This window comes from Anser brachyrhynchus (genome assembly GCF_964034855.1).
Source record: "Anser brachyrhynchus genome assembly, chromosome: 13".
Lineage (NCBI taxonomy): Eukaryota > Metazoa > Chordata > Aves > Anseriformes > Anatidae > Anser > Anser brachyrhynchus.
The window spans coordinates 10,120,629-10,143,740 of NC_137708.1; the positions used below are offsets into that span (position 1 = coordinate 10,120,629).

General features: G+C 52.3%; 1 protein-coding gene across 1 annotated transcript; it reads left to right on the plus strand.

The window, feature by feature from the left end:
* The first annotated feature begins 68 nt into the window (after positions 1-68).
* FOXO4 (forkhead box O4) lies at positions 69-21,749 on the plus strand. The gene is made up of 3 exons (XM_080554550.1): positions 69-636; positions 10,930-12,171; positions 16,684-21,749. The coding sequence occupies exons 1-2, from the start codon at positions 205-207 to the stop codon at positions 12,151-12,153; spliced, it is 1,656 nt and encodes a 551-aa protein (XP_080410676.1). The 5' UTR covers positions 69-204; the 3' UTR covers positions 12,154-12,171; positions 16,684-21,749.
* Positions 21,750-23,112: the final 1,363 nt, after the last annotated feature.

Below are 23,112 nucleotides of genomic sequence, written 5' to 3' on the forward strand. Positions count from 1 at the left end.
CGCTCTCGGCCGCACACCGCCGCCCTGCCGGAACTACCGCTCCCGGCGTGCCCCGCGCGCGCAGGCGCAGAGCGCGGCGCCGCTGCTTGGTAAACAGAGCGGCGCGGCGGCGGCGGCGGGGCCCGGGGCTCACAAAGGGGCCTGGGGCCGGGCCCATGCGCGGCCGGGGCGCGCTGCGGGGCGGGCGGCGCTGAGGGGGTGCCCATGGCGGAGCCGGGCGGGAGCGGCGGCGGCGCCGCTCCCGGTGCCGCGGCTCCGGACATCGACCCCGACTTCGAGCCGCAGAGCCGGCCGCGCTCCTGCACCTGGCCGCTGCCCCGGCCCGAGCTGCCGGCCCCGGAGGCGGGCGGAGCGGCGGAGGAGGGCGCGGGCGGAGCGGCGGCGGCGGCGGCGGCGGGGCCCGGGCGGGCCGAGGGGGCGCGGGGGGCAGGCGGGGCGGCGGCGGCGGCGGCGGCGCGGAAGGGCGGCTCCCGGCGCAACGCCTGGGGCAACCAGTCGTACGCCGAGCTGATCAGCCAGGCCATCGAGAGCGCCCCCGAGAAGCGGCTGACGCTGGCGCAGATCTACGAGTGGATGGTGCGCTCCGTGCCCTACTTCAAGGACAAGGGCGACAGCAACAGCTCCGCCGGCTGGAAGGTGAGCGGGGGGCGCGGGGGGTGCGGGCTGCCCGGGGCGGGGGGAGCCCCGTGCTCGGCCGGTGCCCGCCCGCACCGGGGTATTCGGGGCTGCCCCGAGGTCCCGAGCGTGGAGGAGCGGGCTGCTGGCCGTGCCGGATCAGGCCGTGGAAGGCTGCTCCTTGCGCCCTTCGCCTTCGGGAGGCTTTCCAGGGAAGGAGCGAGGGGCAGCTACGAGGCTGTCACTGAGTTTCCGCGTGAGACGAGGCGTCAGCCGAGGGATTTTTAAGTACAAGGCTCTGCGGCTCTTCGTCGCCCAACTGCGCTGCAGCTCAGTATAAATAACTGTTTCATAGCAGGCATTCTTGGCTTCCCAGAAGCTCCCTTTAAAAAGGGTGCTGTGTCCTAGAACAGTGCCGACGTTTCTTCTCCACAGTGACTGAGGACCTCTGCTGGAGTTCAGAAAAGGGAAAGTAGGTCTCAGGACGTACAGCTCCAAAGCCTCGATATTGTTCTCTCCTGTTTTTCTAGAAAGGGCACGTGCTAAGTTCTATTAAAAGATCTCACTACCGTTTCCGTCCTCTGCAGGTGGCAGCCTGGTGTCCCTGTTCTGTTTAGGCAAACAAGCTCCGGCAAAGAGAAAGGGAGATGTGAGAACTGGCTCGTGAAATAGTCCCTCGGGCTGTCCTCATACACGTGCATATTCATATATGTATGTGACTGGATGCCACCAGAATGGGATCTGAAGAGCGTGATCTGTCGCTCTGGCAGCAGAGTGGAGTGACAAGTGTGTCACGCTCCGGTCTGTTCACAGGGCTGGTCAGCAGCTCCTCTGTGCCGCAGCTCTGCGGCAGGTTGAGCCAGGGAGGTTTGGGACTTCCACAGCTCCAGCCACGCATTCGTCTGCCTGCGTGAGCGATCGCTAAGTCAATGCAGAGAGGTAATTTTGGAAAAAAAGGTGGCTTTTTCTGTTAGGTTAGCTTTCAGCTGTCTCAGCTCTCTAAAGGGGCACACCGTGTGGCTGCGTGAGGAGCGCTGATGTTCCCTCGAGAGAGGGTAGGAACGTGGTGAGAGGGACGCAGCTGTCACAGCTGAGGTTGGCATGGGCTGATAGACGGCTTTTCGCGATTGCTGTTCATCTGGCTTGCTGACAGCTCCCAGAGAGCGCGTGTCATTTGACTGAAATCCACTGGCCATCTTACTTTCTTTTCCTTTTCCTTTTCTTCTTTGTGCAGGTTGAATTCTCATTGTTAAGTTTTGATCTGGGGCAGTGTGGGGGGTGCGTTTGCTTTCTTTTTGGTAGATTTGTGGTCTCACTGCAAGATAGCTCTTGCTTCCTCTGTCTAGGCGTGCTGTCCTGGTCCTGCTGCTGTGTGGGATCGTGTTATTTTGGCAAGCAGTTCACGGAACTGGTGTAGTTTCTCTTCAGCATTCCTGTCAGCATCTGTTTGGCAATGGTGCTTGAGGCCAAAGTTGAATTTGTCTTCTTAAATGTGTCCCAAGATGCGGAGGGGAAGTTGGAACGTTGTGAAGTATCCTGCCAGGCTGGACGCTGGAATAGGCGCACTTCGGGCTTGCTCCAGTGTGGATGTATTTTTATATCCTTTTCTGTATAAAGGGGCCTTCAGTCTTGGGTTTTAGTCTGCGTTTTCATCAGGTATCCCTTCTGGACAACGTGCGGTTGGGTTTAACACGTGGAAAGGCGGAGATGACAATCTGCACGTGGGAGAGCTGCGGCCCTCGCTCAGATACCGCCGCCGTAGCCATTCTGCGATGATGTTTTCAGCGACGGAGTTTATTTGCAGTCTCGCGGGCTGGGAACAGAGGCCGCTTTAGCAAGGGAAGAGAACTGAAACTTCCTGCTGGGAGAGATGAGGGAGGGCAGAATGGCAGCAGCCGCGGTCGGAGGCAGCCCGCCGTGTCATTAGGGCAGTTCGGCGCTGTTGACTTCAACCAGCAAACAGAAAACCGTCGTGGAAACACAGCTGAAAGCAGTTTGGATGCCAGGGGAAATTCCCATTAGAAGCTTTTCGTTTTCAGGACGTTGTCCGCTGGGGTTGGTACGGGGGTGGGACGTGGCTCTCGTACAGTGACCGTCGAGCTCCGACTTCGGCCCTCTTCAGTGCTGACACGGGTGCGCGGGTTGGCAGGGAGCGCTGCTTTGTTCTGCTTACACGAAGAATTCTTCTGGTGAAGGTTTTCCTAATCTGTTTGCATCAAGGTAAGTTAGATGAAGGCGTGTTAGACACTCACAGTTTAAATGATACTGAAGCAATCAAGTCAGCTCAATTTGTTTTTTTTTTTGTGGGTTGAGAGTAAATTTAATAGGTTCGTGTTTTGTATTTAGGACAAAGTGAATAAACAAAAGATGTATCTTCTGCTGAGGAATGTGCCTTGCCTATTTTTCTGTTTCCCCTGCTCTTTGGTATTTTTAGAACTATGAAACTCTGCATATTTTTAATTTTGTAAAGTAAAAGATAAAGCTAAGACAACCAGAGAAGCTTATGGGTTTCTCAGTTTGGACCCGAATGAGTTTGGATGAAGGAAATGAATGCAGAGCTGCTGCTAAATGCTGATAGAACATTGTGGTGCCTTTTAAGAGTACCGCAGCTCCTAGAGTTCTGGTGCTTCTGCCGTTTTGGCAGAAATATTCTGACGTTGTATTATGTTCTGTTTGTGTGCAGTGCGGCTCAAATAGAGAATTTAAGAAGTGAATATGTCAGAACACTTTTATTTGTACCTGCTTCAGTTAAGGTAAAACCCATAAACCTGTTATTACTTCATGACTACTTTCCAGCTGTCTTGCTCCGATACACAATAGAGGGAAATACAGCTGTTACGGTCGGCCAGGGTGTAACCTCTGAATTCCGGAAAAATCTGTTTTCGAGGAAGGTGATGGTCGCTGTTCTTGAACTGCGTGAAGTACTTCGTTAAAGGGACGGGCTCGCAGGATGCGCAGTCTCTTTTCCCAGCAATAATTCAGCCGGAGTTAGGAACTAACCGGGCTGAAAGGCAGAAGTGTCCCCGCAGGGGGGTGTCCCCTGACTCCTTTGTAATCCTCTCCTCGGTGCTCTGCAAGCTGCTCTCTGGATAAGAGGATAATTCCTTCCGGCTTTCAGACTTTGGGAGAGGAGGGCGGTGAGGGTTTTGAGTAAAGCTCTGCTCTGTTCAGCAGGAGCACATGAAGCCCTCTGGAGCAGTTTGCGTGCGCTGCTTGTCGCGTTCCGTGCATCCAGGAGTATGAGCAAGTTTGACGCAGTGATGAGCAATGTTGAGGACTGGGTTTTCTCAGCGCAACGCTCTGTGTGTTCTCCCAAACCTGTTGTCTCCTCTTCTGTAGGAACAGAGTGAGCTTAAAACCACCCTTTCAGCCCTCCAAAGGCATTTTACTGTAGCAAACCCGAGATATTTCCTATTGGAAATTTCCCAGTTATATTTCCCTGCTGCATTGCATTAGTTTATAGGAGGTTGAAGTCACATCTGTGTTCTGGTACTTCACATTCGCTTTGATTCAAGTGCGTACGTGTACGTAATGCAACAATTTAAGGTAGCTGCAGTACTAATTAAAAATTTACTAGGCATTCTGCTTGAAACAGGTGTCATCTCTCTGGACAGCTCAGCTACCCCTTTTATAAAAAAAGGGCAGCATTTTGCTTAAAAATCTTCCGCGCAGTCGTCTCTGCGTGCTCGTGTGATGCGCACGCCGCGTGTGGTTTGCGCTAACTGTTGACCCGAGGGATCAGGTCTGCCTGATGGCTCTCAGGCGCTTCCTGGCGTCTCCCCTGCGGTTGTGCCCAGGATTACAGAGCGACGTCCCCGCTGCCACCGCCGCAGCCCTGGCTCTGAAGGTCTCCTAGGACCAGGGACGTCTGACCTGCAGGCAGAGCGCGCACGGAGCTTCCTCGCGTTGGAGCAGCTGCTCTTCCCGTGGCCCTCTGAGGTTCCTCGATGAAAGGCTAGCAGGCCAGGAGACAAAAGCAACCCTGTTCAGTGTTCCGGGCTATTTTTGTCGTGCCGCCCCGGTAGGTTCTGCCAGCTTGTCTTTACACCTTGCAGATAAGTTCCAGTTCAGTGGATACAACGCTAAGTGAAGGCTTCTTTTGGTAAAGATGAAAAGTTCATCAGTCGTTGGCTTGTTGACTTCTGTCCAGCCAATTTTTGCTTTTTCTGTATGCAGATCTAGAAAAAAGCAACAGACGGTTCCTTAAAATAGTCGTGCTAGCTGTTTGCTTATGTCCGTCTGCACTGTGCTGGAGTATTCTTGTGTCCTGGAAGCTTTTTTTGGCTTAGGCTCGTCAGAATTGTGGCTTCTTAACATGGACAGGTGAGGGCCCAAGTCGGTAGCAGGAGATTTTTCTTTTGTTTCATGAACGAAGTCTTTGTCTGGGAAGGAACGTGTCATGGTGGGAATATTTGCAGAGGTTTGCTTTTGACTTTTGGTGACGGTAATTTCGAGATGATGATTTGAGAAGACATTCAAAGTATTTCCCTGTTGTTGCTCACTGAGGCATAACCGACTTTATGCCAAAAACCTGTAACACAAAAGGAAATACAAAACTTAAAACTCAGCGTCGTAGCTCTGATCAAAGCATAAATCTGCCTGAATTTCAGTCCGGTGCACGTTTGTTTGTAGGGGAGGCTCGGCCCAGGGTCTGATTCCCTACTTTTTGTGAGGAAAACCAGCTGCGTTGTGCCAGGTGTCCTGAGGAAGGCGGTGAGTTGCTGTGCCTGACGCGATGATACTCTGTTAACTATTCTGGCACTAAAAATGAAAAGGTGCGCATCTTAAATCGAATTTGAATGCCAGTGTCATTGCTGCCGTCGTGGCGCTGAACAAAACACGAGTCCCCTTAATCTTCAGGGGCTGTGGCAGAATTGTGGGTGCTGCTTTCTGGTAAGCAGGCCTGGTTTGGTTTCTTTGAAGTCGCTGTACGGTGAGGGGAGGTAGCGAGGGTCTGTGTGTACCTGGAGTAGCGGTGGTTGGGTGGAAACGACTTGTTACTACTTGCTGTTACCTCTTACAACCCCAGTGCGTTTGTCTGGTGCTAGCAGCGCAGGGAGACGTTCTTTGTCTCGGCGGCCAACAACCTCGCTGGGTTTTCTTAAAGTGTGGGGGGGAATAACAAACAGAAGCCAGAACAGAAATAATGGACAGGAGCGTGACAGAGCAGCGGTGGGTTTTCTTGGTGTTTTTTTTTTCTTTACTTGAAGCCTTGCAGAGCGTAGTCCTCCCTCCCGAGCAGGGGAGAGCTCTCCTTTTGGCAAAAGTCCGTCTGCCCCATGCAGTGTCAGGCAAATCACCCGGAGCTTTTGCTGCTGCTCTTTCCTGTTCCCTGTCAGTCTGTTTTGGAAAGCTGCTTTGCTGAAAGATTATTCTTTATGGCACAGCTTCATTTTCCAGTCAGCCCTCAAAGAAGGCTGCTCCCGGGATGCTTGAGCTACTTGTTCCAACAAGTTTCTTCTGCTCTATCTAATCCTGCATGGCTTCTGCTGCCTGCCTGTCTCGGTAAACGTGTAAATTGCCACGGTGTTTGCTTGTCTGAGAGCTGGGATTTTCTTCTTCTGAACTCCGATTGAAAGATTACAGAAAGGAAAATGTTCTTCATGAGCTGCGGCTTTGTGTCTCCCGAGCTTGACGTCCGTGCTCACGTGTGCTTTCTGGAAGGAGGCTGCTGGAGAAATGTTCTAGCTCTGGCTGTGGAGCGGTTGTTTACTTGCTGGAGCGCAGCTTTGCAAAATCTCTGCAGCGAAGACTTTTCCTAAAGCCTCTGGAGCCAAGCGACTGGGTGAGTGCTGAGACAGGCACTGACAAATGTGGCAGGCGGGGCCTCCTCCCTCTGCAGCCTCTGAAGAATGTGGTGGCAAATTATAATTCTGCACAATTACAGGCCTTGCTTTGGAACATGGCCCTGCTCTGGGATGTGACCGTGTTCTTTGTGTGCCTCCAAGGCAGTGAGAACACATCACAGGGAGCTGCAGTGATTGTACGTCCAGCTTTTTCTGTCCCTGATTCTTCAGAGACTTTTTTTTTTTTGCTAAGAATTCAGGTGCCTCCATGATTTGTATTAGGAACTTGAAATTTCCCAGGAGAATGGCACTCGTGCTCGGGAGTAGTCATGGCCAGACCTTGAAAATCCATGTGAACATGTGTAAGCTCAAAAATTTCAAGGACAGATGTTGTTTTGTGTTTTGCTTAACATATCTTGTGCTTGGCCTGGCCCCGAGCGCTTCGTTAGCACGGCTCTTGCACCGCTGCTCCATGTGCCTCCTGATCCAGGCACGGCACAAAGGAGCCTCCTCTTCTGCCCTCTCCCAGCTATGGAAAAGCTGTGTCACAGGACGGTGCGTTTCGGCTTGTTGCTCTTCTGTTCTGTGAGGAACCTTTGTCTGAACACGCTGGCCTGGAGGCTCTGATTTGATGCGAGTAAAACTCGAATTTTATGGTAGGCAACCTCAGTCTTACTGGGAAGCCCCGGAGTCCCTTGGAAAGGCTCTCACCGGCTTTCTGTCTCCGGTAAGAAGCACTCGTGCCCCTCAGACAGTATTTCCATATCCAGGCAGTTATCCGGACGGCTGACCGGAGAGTTGGTGGCTCCGTAGTGCCAGCTCGGGTGGTTCATGCCTCTCCTTCAGAGCGAAGCGCGGGGCCGGGCCTGGCCTGGCCGGTACGAGGGCAAGGAGGGTTGCTTGCCCTTAGGAGATGCTATCAAAGGGGAAGATTTAATGTTTTGGTGGCTTCTTGGGAATTAGGAAACGGTGTGGGGCTGCTGTTAGTCACAGTGCTGTGGCTGTTTTATGTATCCTGTCCCGTACACGAAGCGGCTGGGCCTGCTGAACGCTTCATTGTTCGGCGTACGGTAAGTGCTCCTAGCCGGGCCTTAACTTTGCGTAATGTCTGCCATTAATTTCATAATGGTTTTGTCTGAATATGTGATTTACAGGAATCGTCTTTGATCTGTGATGGCTTAGAGACCCAGACCGTCTTTTTTTCACTTCAGTACCTAACATACAGCAGTGCTCTGTAGGAACCGCTGTGGGATGCAGTAACCGACCCCCCTCCCCTCCCAGCTAGTTGCTGAAGAGATTCCTAAGGATTTGGGCCCAGGCTTTTCTGACTGCTGCTTCCTTCAGCTCAGGCTGCAGTCTGGTCAGAGGCGTCACGGAGGTAAAAGCTGGGGGTGTGGATTCCAGGCGCCCTGCAGCGCGGGGGGATCCAGGCAGCCATGAAGCTGAGCATCTAAAAAGTTAACTTCATCTCTACGTTTTTGGTTTGAGTTGCTTAACATTGAAAAAGGAAACACGTCAGGGTTGCCTAGGTGACCGAATTCTGTCATTTCCCCTCCTGCAAGGTTTGACTTGGAGTTCTGTGATTATTTTAGCATCGTTAATTTTCCACTCACCCTCTCGATGAGATTTGAGGGTGCCCTCCGCGCGTTAGGCCCATTAAATCGTGCTGGTAGCTGCGTTCTTGTGCCGGAGAGCACAGAGTGTACGAGCCTGACAAAGCTAACAGCAAAGGAGCTCCCCTCCTCGTGCCTTGGTAAGGTTTAGCACCTGCGTGACACGAAGCAGCTCCTTGTGCTGGCCGGTCCTCGCTTCCCCGACGCCCCTCTGTCTCAAAACACAGGGCCTGGTAGGGGAGATGGTTCAGATCTATTTTGGGATGCTCTGGACCGAGTATTTCAGCACACAGACGAGCCCGGTCATGCAGATATGTGATGACTCCGGGTGCTGTGGCGGTGAGCTGCCTCACAGAGGCTGCAGCAGAGGTGTGAAAGGCGTAATTTAGGCATTGCACTTCTGACAGCAGCTAACTGTAATATAAGAAGTGTTCTGTTTTTTTTTTCTTCCTCTTGCCTCCAACCACACATTCTGTGTTTCTGTTAGCACTGAGGTGCCCGACCCTCCCCGCTGAGGTAGTTCAGAAAATAGGCAGAGCTCCAACAGGCAGAAATCATTTTCAGGGAAGGATGGGGCTGCTTTTTGGTCAGATCAGCTCTCTGAAGCAGCTTAGAGTTGCAGATGGTTGTGTTATGGGAGGAGGGGAGTTGGAAGACAAGGAAGGAAGGAGCAGTACAGCAATTACCTGTGTCTCTAGCTATTAACCATCATCTCAGTTGAGCAGGAGCATGTACAAGCACTTTGAGACTGTTGCATAAAAGGTACCGGGCTTCCCAAATCTTGATGTAATTCTTAGACTTGTTTCAAGATGTCTTGTTTCGAGCTTCTTTTTAGCCAGAAAATTAGGCACTAAGACTTTCGCTTAGATACAAGGAGTGACGTTACTTGTCTTCAGGTTGCAGTGTTCCTGAAATGCTTGCAGCAGTGCAGCGTGCTTTTGTTAACGAAGGACTCAAAACCCAGCTATAGCAGGAAATAGCTTGTAGTTATTTGTGAAATTCTGAAGTCTCAAACCCGTTGGTTTAAAGCTTCATTTTGGTAAACGGCGCTAAAAGCGGTTCTGAAACTTTCAGTGCGTGCTCCAAACAAGCTACCAGGTCGTGCCTGCCAGGGCTGGGTGTCATCAGTAGCTCACGGATTGCTTTCGGGAGGATAAATGAAGGATTTGTGACAGCTTGGTGTTCTTGCAGCCGCAGGCACGTTCACCTGGGAAATGGGGGTGATGCCTTGGAAATCAGAGCAGCAGCCTTCGAGGAGACAGGGTTCCAGTCTGGTTACTTCTTGGGAAACTGGAAGGAAAAGAGAGCTTTATTTCAAGAATATGCTAGAGAGGAGCGTTGTTACAGCTGTTAATGTGAATAACTCAAAGCGTAGATCTCTGTAAGAGCGTTGGCTTGCACGTGTTCCTGCAGGCTCTGGCTCCGCAGTAACCCTTGGGGTGCTCTCCAAGTAGGAGCTTGTGTCTCCGTAGATAGCGATCGCAAGCAGCCAGTCTTGTCCAAATCCTCAGCAGCCAAAGGTTAAAATGAGAGCTAATTCGGAACAATTCACACGTCTCCTTCCACCTCTGTGAAAACTTTCCACTGTGCTGTATTGTTTGTGCCTCGCTGGAGGACAGTCCTTTTGGCAAGGTGGACAAAATTAGCATGGTAAGGGCTTGGCTGAGAGGAAAAGGGTGGGGAGAGGGAAGGCAGCGGGCAGGAAAGAACTGTGGTCAGAGGCAGTGGGAAAGGATGATAAAAGCGCAGTTAACGTGGTTCACAATTAGGACTATGCATGGAAGTTGAAGGCTGCTGTCAGCCTTTCAGTTTATATGAAAAAGGTGTAGCTCTTGGACCGCCGTTGTGCTACCAGTGTAGCACCTTTTAATTATGTGTAATTTGACTATCTGAACAAATTAAATGCAAATATGAAACAAATGCACAGCGCAGGCTTCAGAGGGATCTTCAGGGGGTTCCGCGCAAACGATGAGATTATTGCGCGCTGATTCTAAAGTGCTGGGGGTTATCAGCACAGCTGCAGGATTGAAATTCAGTTTGTTGGGGTACAGACATCTGAGCTTGCAGTTTCTAGCAAAGCTAAGCCAAGTGAAGGGTGTTAGGAGGGACAAGGAGTGCGTGCCTTGCCAAAGGGAAAGATGGGAGAGGCTAAAACTGGCACGTACAGCGTGGGAGTGCATTATCAGCCTGAACATCTTACCCCATCAGAAACGCGCACAAAGCGTGCTGCCTCCGTGTGGAGCGCAGCTGGCAGCCCCCAGACTTACCGGGACTCTTGCTCCACGGATTCTGTCTTGTTTTGGGGATGAAGGTAGCGATAGGCAGACTGAATTGGGTGGGTTTTGTCATTTCTCTCCTTCCAGGCTGTTTAACCAATTCACTTCCATGCCATGCTCTGATCCTGCTGAAAGCTCACTGTACAAAAAATAAAAACTCCAGCCACGTTTCTGCTCTGTGGCTAACGGGGTTAACGGAAGGGTGGGAGCAGGAGGGATGGTGAAGGTGCCACTCTCCAGCAGCAGCCTTGGCTCAAGTTCCATTCGGCTCATGTTGAACTTGCAAGCTGTATTTGGGAATTTGCTTACTTGCCCCATGGTATGTTCAGCTGCTGCAGGCTTTGCAGCAACGGCATAGGGCCTTGAAAAGTTCTTTTTGTGTCAGTGCTGGCCATGCCAGTTGGAAGCTGCTAGTTGTCATGGCAGCTTTACCCCTGGTGCATCAGGGAGACATTGCTCTGCCTGCTCGTGCTGTCAGGCGTGTTGGAGCTGCAGTGGCAGGTTTGGTACGCGCAGGTCTTTGTTCTACCTTTCTTCTCTGGATACTGTCTGAATGCAGTTGTGCTTGTGAGATTTCTAGGTGGAGACGTGGTGTAAACTGTCAGCTCCTCACAGCTCCTATTTTTTTTTCTTTTCCAGAACTCTATTAGGCATAACCTGTCTCTGCACAGCAAGTTCATTAAAGTTCATAATGAAGCCACTGGGAAGAGTTCTTGGTGGATGCTCAATCCTGAAGGAGGTAAAAGTGGAAAAGCACCAAGAAGAAGAGCTGCCTCCATGGACAACAGCAGCAAGCTCGCAAAAGTCAGAGGTAAAGCATCCAAAAAGAAGCCCTCTCTCCAGTCTGCTCCTGAAGCCACTGCTGACAGTCCTGGCTCCCAGTTCCCGAAGTGGCCGGGGAGCCCGTCCTCAAGAAGCAACGAAGACTCCGATGTGTGGAACACCTTCCGGCCTCGAACCAGTTCCAATGCAAGCACCATTAGTGCCAGGCTTTCTCCGATCGTGACTGATCAGGATGACCTCCACGATGAAGAGCTGCTCCCGTCTATGGTGTACTCCAGTGCATCCAGCAACGTTCCACCAACCGTGACTGAGGAGCTTGAGCTCATTGACGGGTTAAATTTGATGTCTCCCAGCTCATCTGTGCTATCTACCCAGCAATCTGCCTCCAGTGGTCAGATCCAAAGAGATTCCAGCTTCTCCTTGCGGAGCCCAAACGCAGCTGGTCAGACCACTACTTTTGGCAATTCCCTCTTTAACCCTGTTGATATTTCACTGCAGAGTTCTGTCAGCCATTTCTCTGGCCCTCAGACCTTGGAAGCTCTTCTGACGCCCAGCTCTCCGCCTCCAAGGGATGTTATGATGACTCAGGTGGATCCAGTTCTCCCACAGACTGGTAGCAGGATGAGCGGCCGAACTCTTCTGCTCCTGGGTGGACAAGCCACCCAGAGTAAGATGAGCTCAGGCAATCCGCGAGGAAAGCCTGCAGAGCAGCAGGCAGAACCAGTTGGTGCCAGTGTTTTGCCGTCAACGCTTCCCGTAGTAGCATCTCCTCAAAACGCTGGCAGCGTCAACAGTTTGAAGGCTCCAGTTTCTGCAGCGGCTGCCCAGTCAGTCCAGCTGGGCAGCCCACCACTGCTTTCTTCAGCCAGCCCTGCTCCTCTGGGGCTGAACCAGGACAGGCTGCCCATCGACCTGGACATTGACATGTACATGGAGAACCTTGAATGTGATATGGATTACATAATCAACAGCGAACTCATGGATGGAGAAGGACTGGACTTTAATTTTGAACCTGTTCTGTCTACTCCCAGCTATCCCAGCACCTCGCAGGCCTCCAACCATACCTGGGTACCAAGTTAACTTCAGGAGCACAAAAAGGTAGGTGTAGTTACGTAAAATGCTGCAGTGCTGTATCGGGATCGACTCTGAGATTTTTCCTGTGCCCCACTCTGCAGTAGCTACAGACAGATAACTCTCTGGACGAGCATGTGCTCTTTGAGGTAAAAGTTTCTGGGAGAACTGCATTCCCTTTTAGAAGGAGAAAAGGGCAGATAAAGGTAACTTACCGGGCAGTAAACTCCTTGACGGAGTAGAGCAGCAACCTGAAAGAAACTCCCGCTCTCTCTTGTCCCCAAAGATGACTGCTCTACAGGACATTGGTCTCTGCCACGTGATGTCTGTAGCTCTGAATTTGACATGAGAGCATGTGCTGGTTCTCTGAAGACGTGATGCTGTGTATACAGAGCAGTTTAATTGAGCAGGCGCACACTGTTTTACCCAGGTTATGATTATGCTTGCAAAATTTTCTAGTATATGAGGTTGCAAAGTATGTCTGTTTCATGACTGCCTGCTTTGCCCTGCATGTAGCAGGACAATCTCCCTGTTATCAGACCTTCTGCCCTTCCCTTATCTGGGGAGAGTGTCTGTAAAGTCTGGTAAGCCTGTTTGTCAGCATCAACTGCTGAATTGCTTATGCAGCCATTAAAATGGGAAAGGAAGAGAAAATGGGAGTGTGGTGTGAATGGAGATGGAAGGAGGAAGGTTGTCACATGCTTATGCTTTCAGAAGCAGCACAGCTGCCTTTCTGGTGATCTTTCGTGCTCACAAATTCCTTGAATCACTTTGGCAAATAAAGCGTATGAGAAACAGAGTTAAAAACATCATATTCTCTATGTCATCCTGATCTGAAGCTCTTTAACCACCGATGCAGTCGAAGTAGAGAACTGGAGCTGAAGGTGCGTTTCGTGCTTGGAGCTCAGTTAGCCAGCAGAACGGGCAGCTTCTTGTATGGACTAGAGCGCAGACTGGGTGTTGGTTGGAAGGTGGAAGCCTTGCCAAGATTATTTCCTGTGCAGGAGACAGATGTGGTATTTGTTAGCGTTGCAAGTTCCGTCGGTAACAGTGGCCAGCTGAGCAGGCAGAAGTAAGGGCAAACTGCAGATACCGCTTCACTTGCGGGAAGCCCTTAAGCTTCAAGGTGATGGAGAAGGAGTGAGATTATCGTGTGCTTGACCTTAATGCTATTTCCAAGGCACCTGAGTAACCTGAAGGTAGCCCTGCTTTCAGCGGGGGTTTGGATTCTGGACCAGTGACCTCTGGAGGTCCCTTTCAGCCTAAATTTCCTGGTGATTGCTGCTGCCGTACGTGCTGGAGACCTGGTTTTAGGGTAAATATTTTCCTGTGCAGCTGTTCCAGACAAGTGTTTGGGACTAGACAAAGTGAAACGCTGTTCTTTGGGTCTGTGGTACATAAACCCTGTGAGCACACTGATAAGCTATTATATATGGACTTTTTAAACACAATTTAATGCCCTGTTATTCCAAATCCCATCACACTGCTTAGGACTTCATTCGTTAGTAATACTCTTCTGTCCTTACTTAGAAGATCTCTACTGTAGAGAGAAGGAGGATCCATCAGGCTTTCCCCCGTTTCCTTATGGCTTTTTATAGTCTTGTGCATTTAAGTGTTCTCGTGCCAAATTACAGAGTGTCTGTCTTAAATCGGATACCCACACTTCAGGTGGAATAGGGGAACTCGGTTCGGATTTCAAAGACCAATTTAGTTGACAAAACATCCGTAGTGTTCGTCTGCCCAAGGACTGTTTGTGAGATAGTGACAGAGGCCCTGGCTGTTTCAGCCCTGGGTGTTGCTCTGAACTCCACTGGATGTTGCTCTGAACTTTGGTGCTTTTTGTATGCTGCGCTATTGCGGGTTGTCATATTTGGGGAATACGTTGGCTTTGCAGGGGTGAAATGTTCTTCGTAGTGTTTTCAAAACATGGAAGATGGAAATATCCCACAGTCCCGGGTGCATTAATCACCTGGCCTGGATAGTCAAGACCTCTGTCTGCAGAATACCAGGCACAGATTTATTATTTTAAGGGTGTAAAACAGGGAAGCTGATGAAATGTTCACCAAAAGGTGAAGGTGTGGCTTGTAATCACGTGCTGAAGAGGGAGAAGGGATGATCTTAGCAGCAGCTGTGCTCGTGGTCCATGTCGATACTTGGTGCGTGCGTCGCTTATCGAGGCAGAGGAGTTGCTTGAGATTAAAAGCCCTGGATTTGCTTTCTTTATTGCGTGAGTTTGAAGGGTTGCTCTCTGGGGAATGTGCTGGACACATCCCCACTAAGGAAAGAGCAAAATGTTGAGCGAGTTCCGAAATGTGATTGTGTATCGGCACAAAGCGTGGCTCCTCCGTGCTTCTGCGCGAGCAGTCCTGAGCTGCAGTATTGCTCTAGGAGGAGAAGCATGCCCTGGTCACTGTGCTTTTTTTTTTTTCTTCCAAGTCTTTTATTCTGCCCTTTGATTGTCTGCTTTCTTCTGAGCTTTACAAAGCTTTTAAGTTCTGCCTGTATCCGTGGGGTGAGTTGAAGGGGAGTTTTTTCCCCAAAGGCAGGCACGATGCAGAATGCTGCCAAGGCAGGGAGGTGGGTCAGGAGTGCATCAGGGCTGTAAGAAAAGGGGAACAGGATGTGCGTGGAGAGAAATAGGAGAGTTCCTGGAGACCATGAATAACCCTGGGAAAAGAAAGCAGACTGTTTTCTCAAAATTTAGGAGTTTAAAAAAAAAAAAAAATGCTGCAGACATCAGCGTCTGTGAAGAGGTCAAGATTTGTATCATCTGTCCTTTCTTTGGACCTGTTACTGTGAAGAGTTGTGTCCCCGCTCGGAAACCCCTGCTCAGGGAAGGCCTGGCTGCCCTTAGGTATTGTTCCATGTGCCAGTCGTTCGTGTGCTTTCTGTGAGCGGTTTCTCCCCACGTGAAGTTGACACTGTTGAAAACTGACAGAAACGACTGCTCACCTGCAGCCGTTCGGGGTAGCTTCCGTGGGCTTAGTCTCTGCCCTGCCAGGTCAGACCCGGGCGTAACGCTGAGCGAAAGCCGCCCATCGGATCCCAGAGCATGATCGCCGGCGGTTAGCGAGCAGCCGGGATGGAATAGGAGCTGGATAAATAAATACTTGGCCTGCCCACAGCATGGGGGAGGACAAATTCCTGCTGCCGGCGCTCGCGCAGCTGTAGGCCCTCCATTCCCCGGCCGAGGCGCTCGGTGCGTGAGCAGGACGGGGACTGAGCGGCGCCTTCGTGAGCAGGGCCGTGCCCGAAGCGTGGCCGCAGCTGGAAGGAGCCTGTGGTCTGCGGGCGCTCCCCGCGCGTGTCCTCTGCGGGGCTGGGAGGCGCGGCTGGCTTTTCCTCAGCGGCTCAGGGCCCTGCTGCTCGCTCAGCTCCGTACCTCAGGCGCTTCACTGCGGGATAGCTGGGGGTACAACTGCCTCTTCTGCGCACTGGTGTGCGGTTCGTCCCCCTCCGGTGCGGTCCGTCCGTTCCCCCGGCAGAGTTCAGTCAGCAGCCTGCGGTTGTTCAGCTGGGCTCCACGTAGCTTCCTGGCCCCTCTGTCCCGTGCCCAGCTTGGCCTGGACCCGGCGTTTTCTTGCTGTGCTCTAATTCCCTCTGGTCCCAACGCTGCATTTCCATCTACCAGAAAACTAATAAATAAATAACCCCTTCCCCCCATCATCTTGCAGTTTCCCAAAGCCTGTTGCTCTGACTTTTCGTTTACGCTAGTGTATTTCCTTGTTCAGGGCTCACTCCCCTTTGTAGTTTTCCTTTGCCACGAGTTTATTTCATACTCACCAGCGCTCCCGCTGAATGCCCTGACTTGATGCCCTGTATTTATCTTGCTATTCTGCCTTCCCAAACGAACCGTGGACCTGCAGTGGAGGTTTCATGTCAGTGTCTTAAAGCAGCTCAGATGTCTTCCAGGGCTTGCTTGAAGGAGCTGCAGCTGCTGCTTTGCCGCTGCAAGCTGACTCTGCCCAGAGTGAGGCAGAAGGCCTGAGAAGGGATGTCTTAAGGCTTTTTGGGTCATGAAATATCTAGAAATACTTACTTTTTTGTAGATAGATATGGGATTTCTTTAAGTGGTTGAGTGTAAGCAATTCTTGTGTGTGATCTCAAAAAAAAAAAAAAAAAAAAGCCTTCATCTCTTCCTTCCCAATTCACATTTGTGGCTGCTTAAGGTGAGGAGTAACTTTCCTCTTCCTCCTTGCTTTCCCGCAACGCTTCTGGTGTTAGCAAAGTCCTTTAAACCTGCTTATCTCGCAGAGCTTTGATGGTGCCATCAGCTTGCCGGAGGAGAGCTTACTTCTGTCCTTTGTGTTTTTGTTTTGTCTTTGTCTCAGTTGTATTCTGAAGCTAGGAGCTGAGCAGCCGCATCCTCCACTTGACTCTGTTGATCAAGGTCTCTTGTGCTCTGTGTTCGTTCCCTGGTGGAAGTGGGCATTCTTTGAGCGGCACAAGGCTGGCTGATAGCGGTTAACTCCTTCTCTGTGCATCCAGGGTTCCCACTGAAGCTGAGATCTAACCATTCGCTCTTTTTCTTCTTCCTAGTGTCCTTCAGGTTTTGAACATCGGGTTCTGACTTCGCTTCCCACCCCTGGCAGAGAAAAGAACGGAGCATGTTGGATTCAGTTTCCCTGCGCACCACACCTTGGGCAGAAGGGGCTGCCCACCTGGGAAGAAAGGGCAACCTGCATCTGGCTGCAACGGGAAGAGTTTAAAAATAATCCTGTTACGTGCCACGTCTCTTCCTACAAACCTGACCCTGCCTTGGATCTTCTGGGGAAACCCTGGGCTGTGCAAGTCCAAAGAGGAGCCCTGGTAGAAGCCTTGGCCAGAAGCCTCTGCGTTGGGCAATGTTTTCCCATGTGAAGAGTTGGGTTTGCTGGAGGAGCATCCCAATGGCTATCCCCTCTCTCTGCTACGGCAGAAAGTTTCCCAGTGCCTCGGACTGGCGGAGGGCCGGCTCTGCTCGCGCTCGGCTTGCCCTCCGGGACGGAGTAGTTGGACGTTTCCATTAAGCCACCAGATGTGCACTCGGTATCCCGCAGACTCGCAGAGGAATTGGAAGAAGCGAACTGGCGGAAACCTTGTCGGGAAGAGGGCGTGCTGTTCCAGCGGTCGGTCTCGGTGTTTTCAGCGTGCCCCTCTCGCTGGAGCACCCCTCGTTGTTCTGCGGGGAAGGGTGGTGGTCACGGTGCGGAAGGCTTCCTCTCGTTCGTCCGAGTGGGACGGGGGGACGTTGAGTTTTTCCCTGTGCCAACTAAGCCCCGTTGAATGAGAAGCATGTTTAGAGAAGTCCCTATGCTGTGCTCGGCACATTCCCAATACACCAGGCTGCTGTACAATAGGCACAGGTGCTAATAGCTGTTTCTGGGACACAAAACCATCAGTTGGGGTTTGTTTCTGATCTCTCTTGCTACAGCAGAGAAAAGGAAAGCCTGGGTGTGGCCTTAACAGAGCCCTGGTTGCTTTTCAGAAGGGCATTTTCTATAGATGAAATATTTTTTTACTAATCTGGGAACTTTCTACAGTGAACATGAAGCCAATGTTAAGTGTGTCCCCTTTAGGCGTATTGGGCATCTCTCCCTCTGAGGAGGTACCAGTGACAGACTTCTTTTTCAGAGCTGCATTAGGAACAAACACATTTGCTGTTTGGTAACGTATATGATTGATTGGGGGTAGGAATTGGCAAATCCCCGCAGTTTCAGCCACCTTGGGGAAGGGTTGTACATTATTGTAATCTATATGTAAAAGTAGCTGCAAATTACATAGAAGCTTTTCTAAACCTTTTTAAATATATATTATATATTTTAATTGAAAATGAGATTATTGGATAAAAACCACACTTGCTGCATCTGTCCCCTTGATACCAGATAACACTACAGCATGGGAGGGACAAGGCCGAAGGCATTTTGGGCCAAGAAGCTGAAAATGTCGTTAGAAAAAGTGGGAAGGGCACCGCGGTGTGACCGGGGAACGGCTAGTGGAAGGTGCCCGCGTGGCCTGGCTGTCGGCCACCGCTCCTTGGGCCCTTCCCTTGGTCGGGCACTCCCAGCAAGCCAAGAGCACGACGTTAGGGAACGCTAACCATTAACAGCGCGCTTGTTCTCGGCTAATCCCTTAAGTGGCTGGGCTGTAGCTGAGGCACCGAGAGATTCCCTACTCTGCTGAGGGGACGGTGTGGACTGGATCACGCTAGGTCTGCTGACGCCCTGGGTAGCCCTTAGGGAGGGCACTTTGTTGTGTTCGGTAGCTGTCTTTTTGGTTTCCGTGGATTTTCGTTGCTGAAGTTGCTGCTGCTGCTGGGGAACTTGGGGCCCGTAGGCACACCCGTGGGGATGTGTGTCACATTCTGCCCCGTCTTTGTTCTTGCGAGACAGAAGCTAGGAGTCAGGAGATTAGCTGAGAGCATTAGCTGGCGTGTTCCTGTCACCTTATTGGTGTTCGCCGCGGTAGGAGCTGTGGGAGATGCGATGCTTTCACCAGGTCCCAGTAATCTTGGTCTGGCAGAAAGCCTCTCAAATCCTTCCCGAAGGCGGTGGTGGCTTCTGCTGAGGCTTCTATCATGCAGTGCAATTAGCCGCCTTCTTCTACCACCTTGTCTGCTCTGTTCTCATGGGTTTCATTTCATTTTCATTTGAGTGGAGATTGGAACAGGAGCGGTTTGTCTGGCTACCTGCAACGAGGAGTCTTCAGCAGCCTTATCGTTAGCGTGCTCTGCCATTAGAGCCCTTGAGTAATTTGATAACCTGGGCTTTGAAGGCTGCCTTGGTGGCAGACCTCGCGGTGATACGTTCAACACTTACCCACAATCTGCATGTGTGGCCACACCTCACCGTAACAAAAACAAAACCAAAAAATTAAAAAGTGCAAGACCCGGCGTCCCGGCCTGCGCTCTGCCGGCTTGAACCGCGGATGTGTGTTCTCACCGCACCTAGTTCATTACACAGATGGACAGCCAGCCCTTCCACAGGCGCCTCGTGCTGCACGTGGCGCGCGTTGCACGCGAGGATCAGCCATTACGCTGATTCAGTTCAGAGATGTGGCGGGACTTGTGTTTTTTGGCACATCGCGTGCCACTTTGTTCGCTTGGACCCCGAGGGGGGATGAATCCCGGGAGCTCCAGAGCCAAGTCGAGAGGCTGCCCGGGCTTCGCAGGCACCGACGGTGCGGTGGATGGCAAGTGCAAGCAGGTCGGTCCCGTTGCTTCACAGCTCGGTACCAAAGGACAGGATCCCAGCGTGCGTGGCGCCGCTAAACGCGAACCTAATGCCTTCAGCGTGGAAACAGAGCCCGAAGAAACAGGAAGGGCAATGTCATGTACCAGCGCTTCAGACCCGCGTGTCCTTGGAGCTGTTCCTGCCTGGGCTGGCCTGTGGGAAGAGGTGGTCAGAGCCCTACGATGGGGGCTGATGAGAAGCACTGTGCTTTTAGTAGGAATAGGAGCTTCGTGTGCAGGAGCCTCTGCCCCCTCGGCACAACGGGAGCTGGCAGTGGCTGAAGGTGCTGGAGAGCGCGCTCGTGTCGAGGACGGTGCTGGGAAGACTACTGGAGCTCCGGGAGAGCTCAGCGAACGGCGAATGGGATGTTGTGGGACAACAAACGGGATGTTGTGGGCTCAGGCAGCCTCGCTCCTCGTTTGTCTGGGCGGCAGGAGGGTTTGGATCGCAGGCGCGGAGGGCAGGGATGCAGAGAATTTGGGAGTTCTCCAACCCCTTCTAGAGTAACTTCCTCTTTGTAAACCGTGACCTTTTCTAGCCTGGGACGTTTCCTCAAGCGACACGAGAGACTTTGAAGTTCTCAAACTGCTGCTTGCTGAAAGGATGTACCTGGGAGGGGGCTTCCCCACTGCTTGCCCTGGTTTTTCTGTTCCTTCCCAAAGTGTTTGCTACCGGGTTCAGCATAGTGTCTTGGCGGGTCTCTGTTCTGAGTCGGCAGCAGCAGGCCCTGTGCTTACGGGTACTTTTTTCTCTCATGAGGGGTTGGGCTGGGGTTTAGAGAGCAGCTCTGAGCTTGGTGGGGAGGGAAGGGGGCCGGCGACGGGGGGAGTGATGCTCCTGGACAAGTGCCTGAGAGGAGTGGGCAGGGAACTGTTGGCACGAGGCCTTGCGCTGCGTGCGTTTTCCTTGTCCTCGCTGGGCTTGGTAACAGGTTCCTTCACCTCCAGAGGATCAGACGGGGTCTTCTGCGGTGCGAAGCCACCGCGCAGCTCTGGGTCCTGAAGGATTCTGCTCGCGGCTGCCCGTGGAGCCTGGTAGGAGGCAGGCTTGTTGCTTTTATTTACTCCTGGGTTTAGCTAATTGCTTGAGCCTTCTTTACAACTTGAGCGCGTTTCACTGCTACCAGCTTCCTGTAAAAGCTTGGAATATCGGAAGTTTCTTGGAGCCCTTGATTTTCATAGCTGGTGTGTCTGAAAACACGGCGTCCCCTACCCTGTGCTGCTTTAAAAACAGCAGCCGAATCGTGCTGGTGAGAGGAACAAAAGCGGTGGGAGCGTTCCAGAGCCTGTGTGTACTCATAAGCGAGGCTCACACTAGAAGCAAGTAGCACTAATCAAGTTTTCCAAAGGAAATGCCTAGAAAGCTTTTATATAGTTCATGATTTGTTCATTTTCTTACTTAGTTGCTCATTTATAGCCACACTCAAATGCTCCAGGGCTAGCCTTGCTCCAGGAATGAGAAACCTGTCTGGTGCCACGGGTAGGAGTGCCTTGGGAGTGGTGTCCTGGACTGTCACCAAGATAATGTGCAAGTATGGACCCATTATCAACAACAAAAAAAATCAGTTTGGGGATGTGAGCACTAACAGGGATGGCTTTGGCTTCGGGTTTGCCTCAGCTGCATGCCTAATGAGAAACTTGTTCTAATTAACGTGGGGAAAAGCAAATGAGGTGACTCCAGATGCCTGAAAGATCTGTCCGTGTGAAAGCTCGGGAGCGTGCGATAACACATCACTACAGTTCGTAACCCTTCGAGGAAGGGATCCCCTCTTTTCATTAGCCTTTGCATCTCCCCCTGCGCCAGGATGTGTCTGTAGCTGATGGAAAACTCGCTGATGGAATCAAATCTCCACCTGGCATCGCGGTGTAGCGCAGGGAGGGGAGGCAGCAGACGCTGGCGGTGGAAGAGCTGATGGTTTGGGTGTGTGGCTCTCCGGGTGTGTGTCGGAGGGGATGGCTGCAGCTGGTGCCGCGCTGCTCGGCATGGTGCTACCCTTTGGTGCTCCGGTTCGGCTGTGTGGATGGCGGGTGACTTCTCCCAAAAGGAGCCCTCTTCGTCAGGCACCGGGGGGGCTCTGTGCAAGTGTTGCCAGCACCGGGGGGGCTTCGCCTGGTGAGACCACAGGAGGGCTTTGTGCAGCGCTAGCACAGCCGCCTGCTGCGTACGGGCAGGCACCCCTAGCTGCCCAAACTTCCACCCCATCCCCTCTGCACTCTTTCACCCGTTTCTCACAAGAATTTTTTTTTTTTTTACATAATCTCCGCTTTTGTTTGCTCTTTGTAGCAGTGTAACTTCTGAACCATTACAGGCTCTTTGTTACCATCTGTGCTAGCAAGACTGTAGAATGTGCTAGACTAGGGGGGAACGTTTGACAAATAAAAACCTGTAATCCTCTGCTCTGTGTCTCATGCAGTTTGTTCCGTTTCACTGGTGGGGGCCAGTTGGTTTTTTTTTTTTTTTTCCCCCCTTACCTTCAGCTCCTTTCCTTCGCCTTCCTCTGCTGTTAGGCCAGAGGTGGGAGGGTCGATGCGTGAGAGCCTACGAAGGCTCCAGGGTGCTCTCAAGCGCGCAGAGCCCCTTGTTACAGTGTGCAGGCGGTACCTGGGGGCCCATCCACGAGGTGACGCTGAATTAGGATAGCTGACCGCGTTAGTGACCTTTCATCTTCGCTTGCGTACCCCGACTCAAGGAGATCAAGGAAAGTTACTGCAGCTCGGGAGCACTTTCTGCCAGCGGAAGGTACTGGCTTGCTGCCATCCCGGGGGCCATGGAGGTCCGAGTGGAAGCCAGCCGGTCGTCCCTGGGGCTGGCCGGCCTGCTCAGAGGTGTGCAAGCAGGTAAGAGGCCTCTCCGGGAAGGAGAAGGCTTCAGGTCGGTGCCTTATGGGGTCCCTCCTTGCTACGAGGCACGGAGGAATGAAGATGCAGCCCGAGCCAGCGCAGCAGCTTGCGAGGGACGTGGCGGAGCCCTTGGCTCCGAGCAGGATGCCGTCCCGGCAGGTCTGCTGCGCGGCTGGAGCACTGCGCTGCGGGACGGGGATGGCTTTAAACTGAGGAGAAGTTCTCGGTAATGAAATTGCACAGTGCTGACGGCCAGAAACTTGTATTAAAAAGCTCGGGTACCCTGATATTCAGTAAGGTGTGAGAAAATGCCATTGAAAAAGCGTGAAATCAGTTGGTGCAGATAACTCCGGAAGGGGTCTTAAGCTTCCTGCTTCAAGACTTAAGCTGATCCCCAAAAACGGGGTTTTAGGTGGACATCCTTGTGGGAACTGACTGTCCCTCATCTGCTCCTGTGCCGCTTCCTGGGGCTTCCTGCAAGCATGCGGCGGTACTTGCTGGAAAAAGAAAAGGCACAGGGTGGGCTTTGCGGTTTTTGCTTGGCTTGGCGTGGATGCACTCACCATTTGACGTGCAACAGGGGAACGCTCCCTCCTGCCCAGCAGCTGTTACCGTGTTGTGTGCCGATCTCTGCCCCGTGAGCAGTGCCGAGGAGAGCAACGCGCGGAGCAGCTGCCAGCCGGGGGCTCGGCCGTCTTGCCTGGGGCTCGCTTTTGGCTGGCGTGACGCCGTCTGCAGTAGTCACAGCCCCGCCGTGTTCTGGCCTAATGGCTGCTTGAGCCTGGCGCACCTTTCTCGCAGCTGGACAGCCTCTCCTGCGGGCTGGGAGACCTCGCAGCCATCCTGGGCGCTCACCGTAACGCTTTGGCCCGTGGAGTAGCTGCCAGCAGAGCAGCACTGCCTGCAGCCTCTGCTCA

Bases quoted from the DNA above. Each gene is read 5' to 3' on its own strand.
- FOXO4 (XM_080554550.1), top strand. From the start codon at position 205: ATGGCGGAGCCGGGCGGGAGCGGCGGCGGCGCCGCTCCCGGTGCCGCG. The intron at 637-10,929 runs GTGAGCGGGGGG...TTTCTTTTCCAG, and splicing joins ACAGCTCCGCCGGCTGGAAG to AACTCTATTAGGCATAACCT.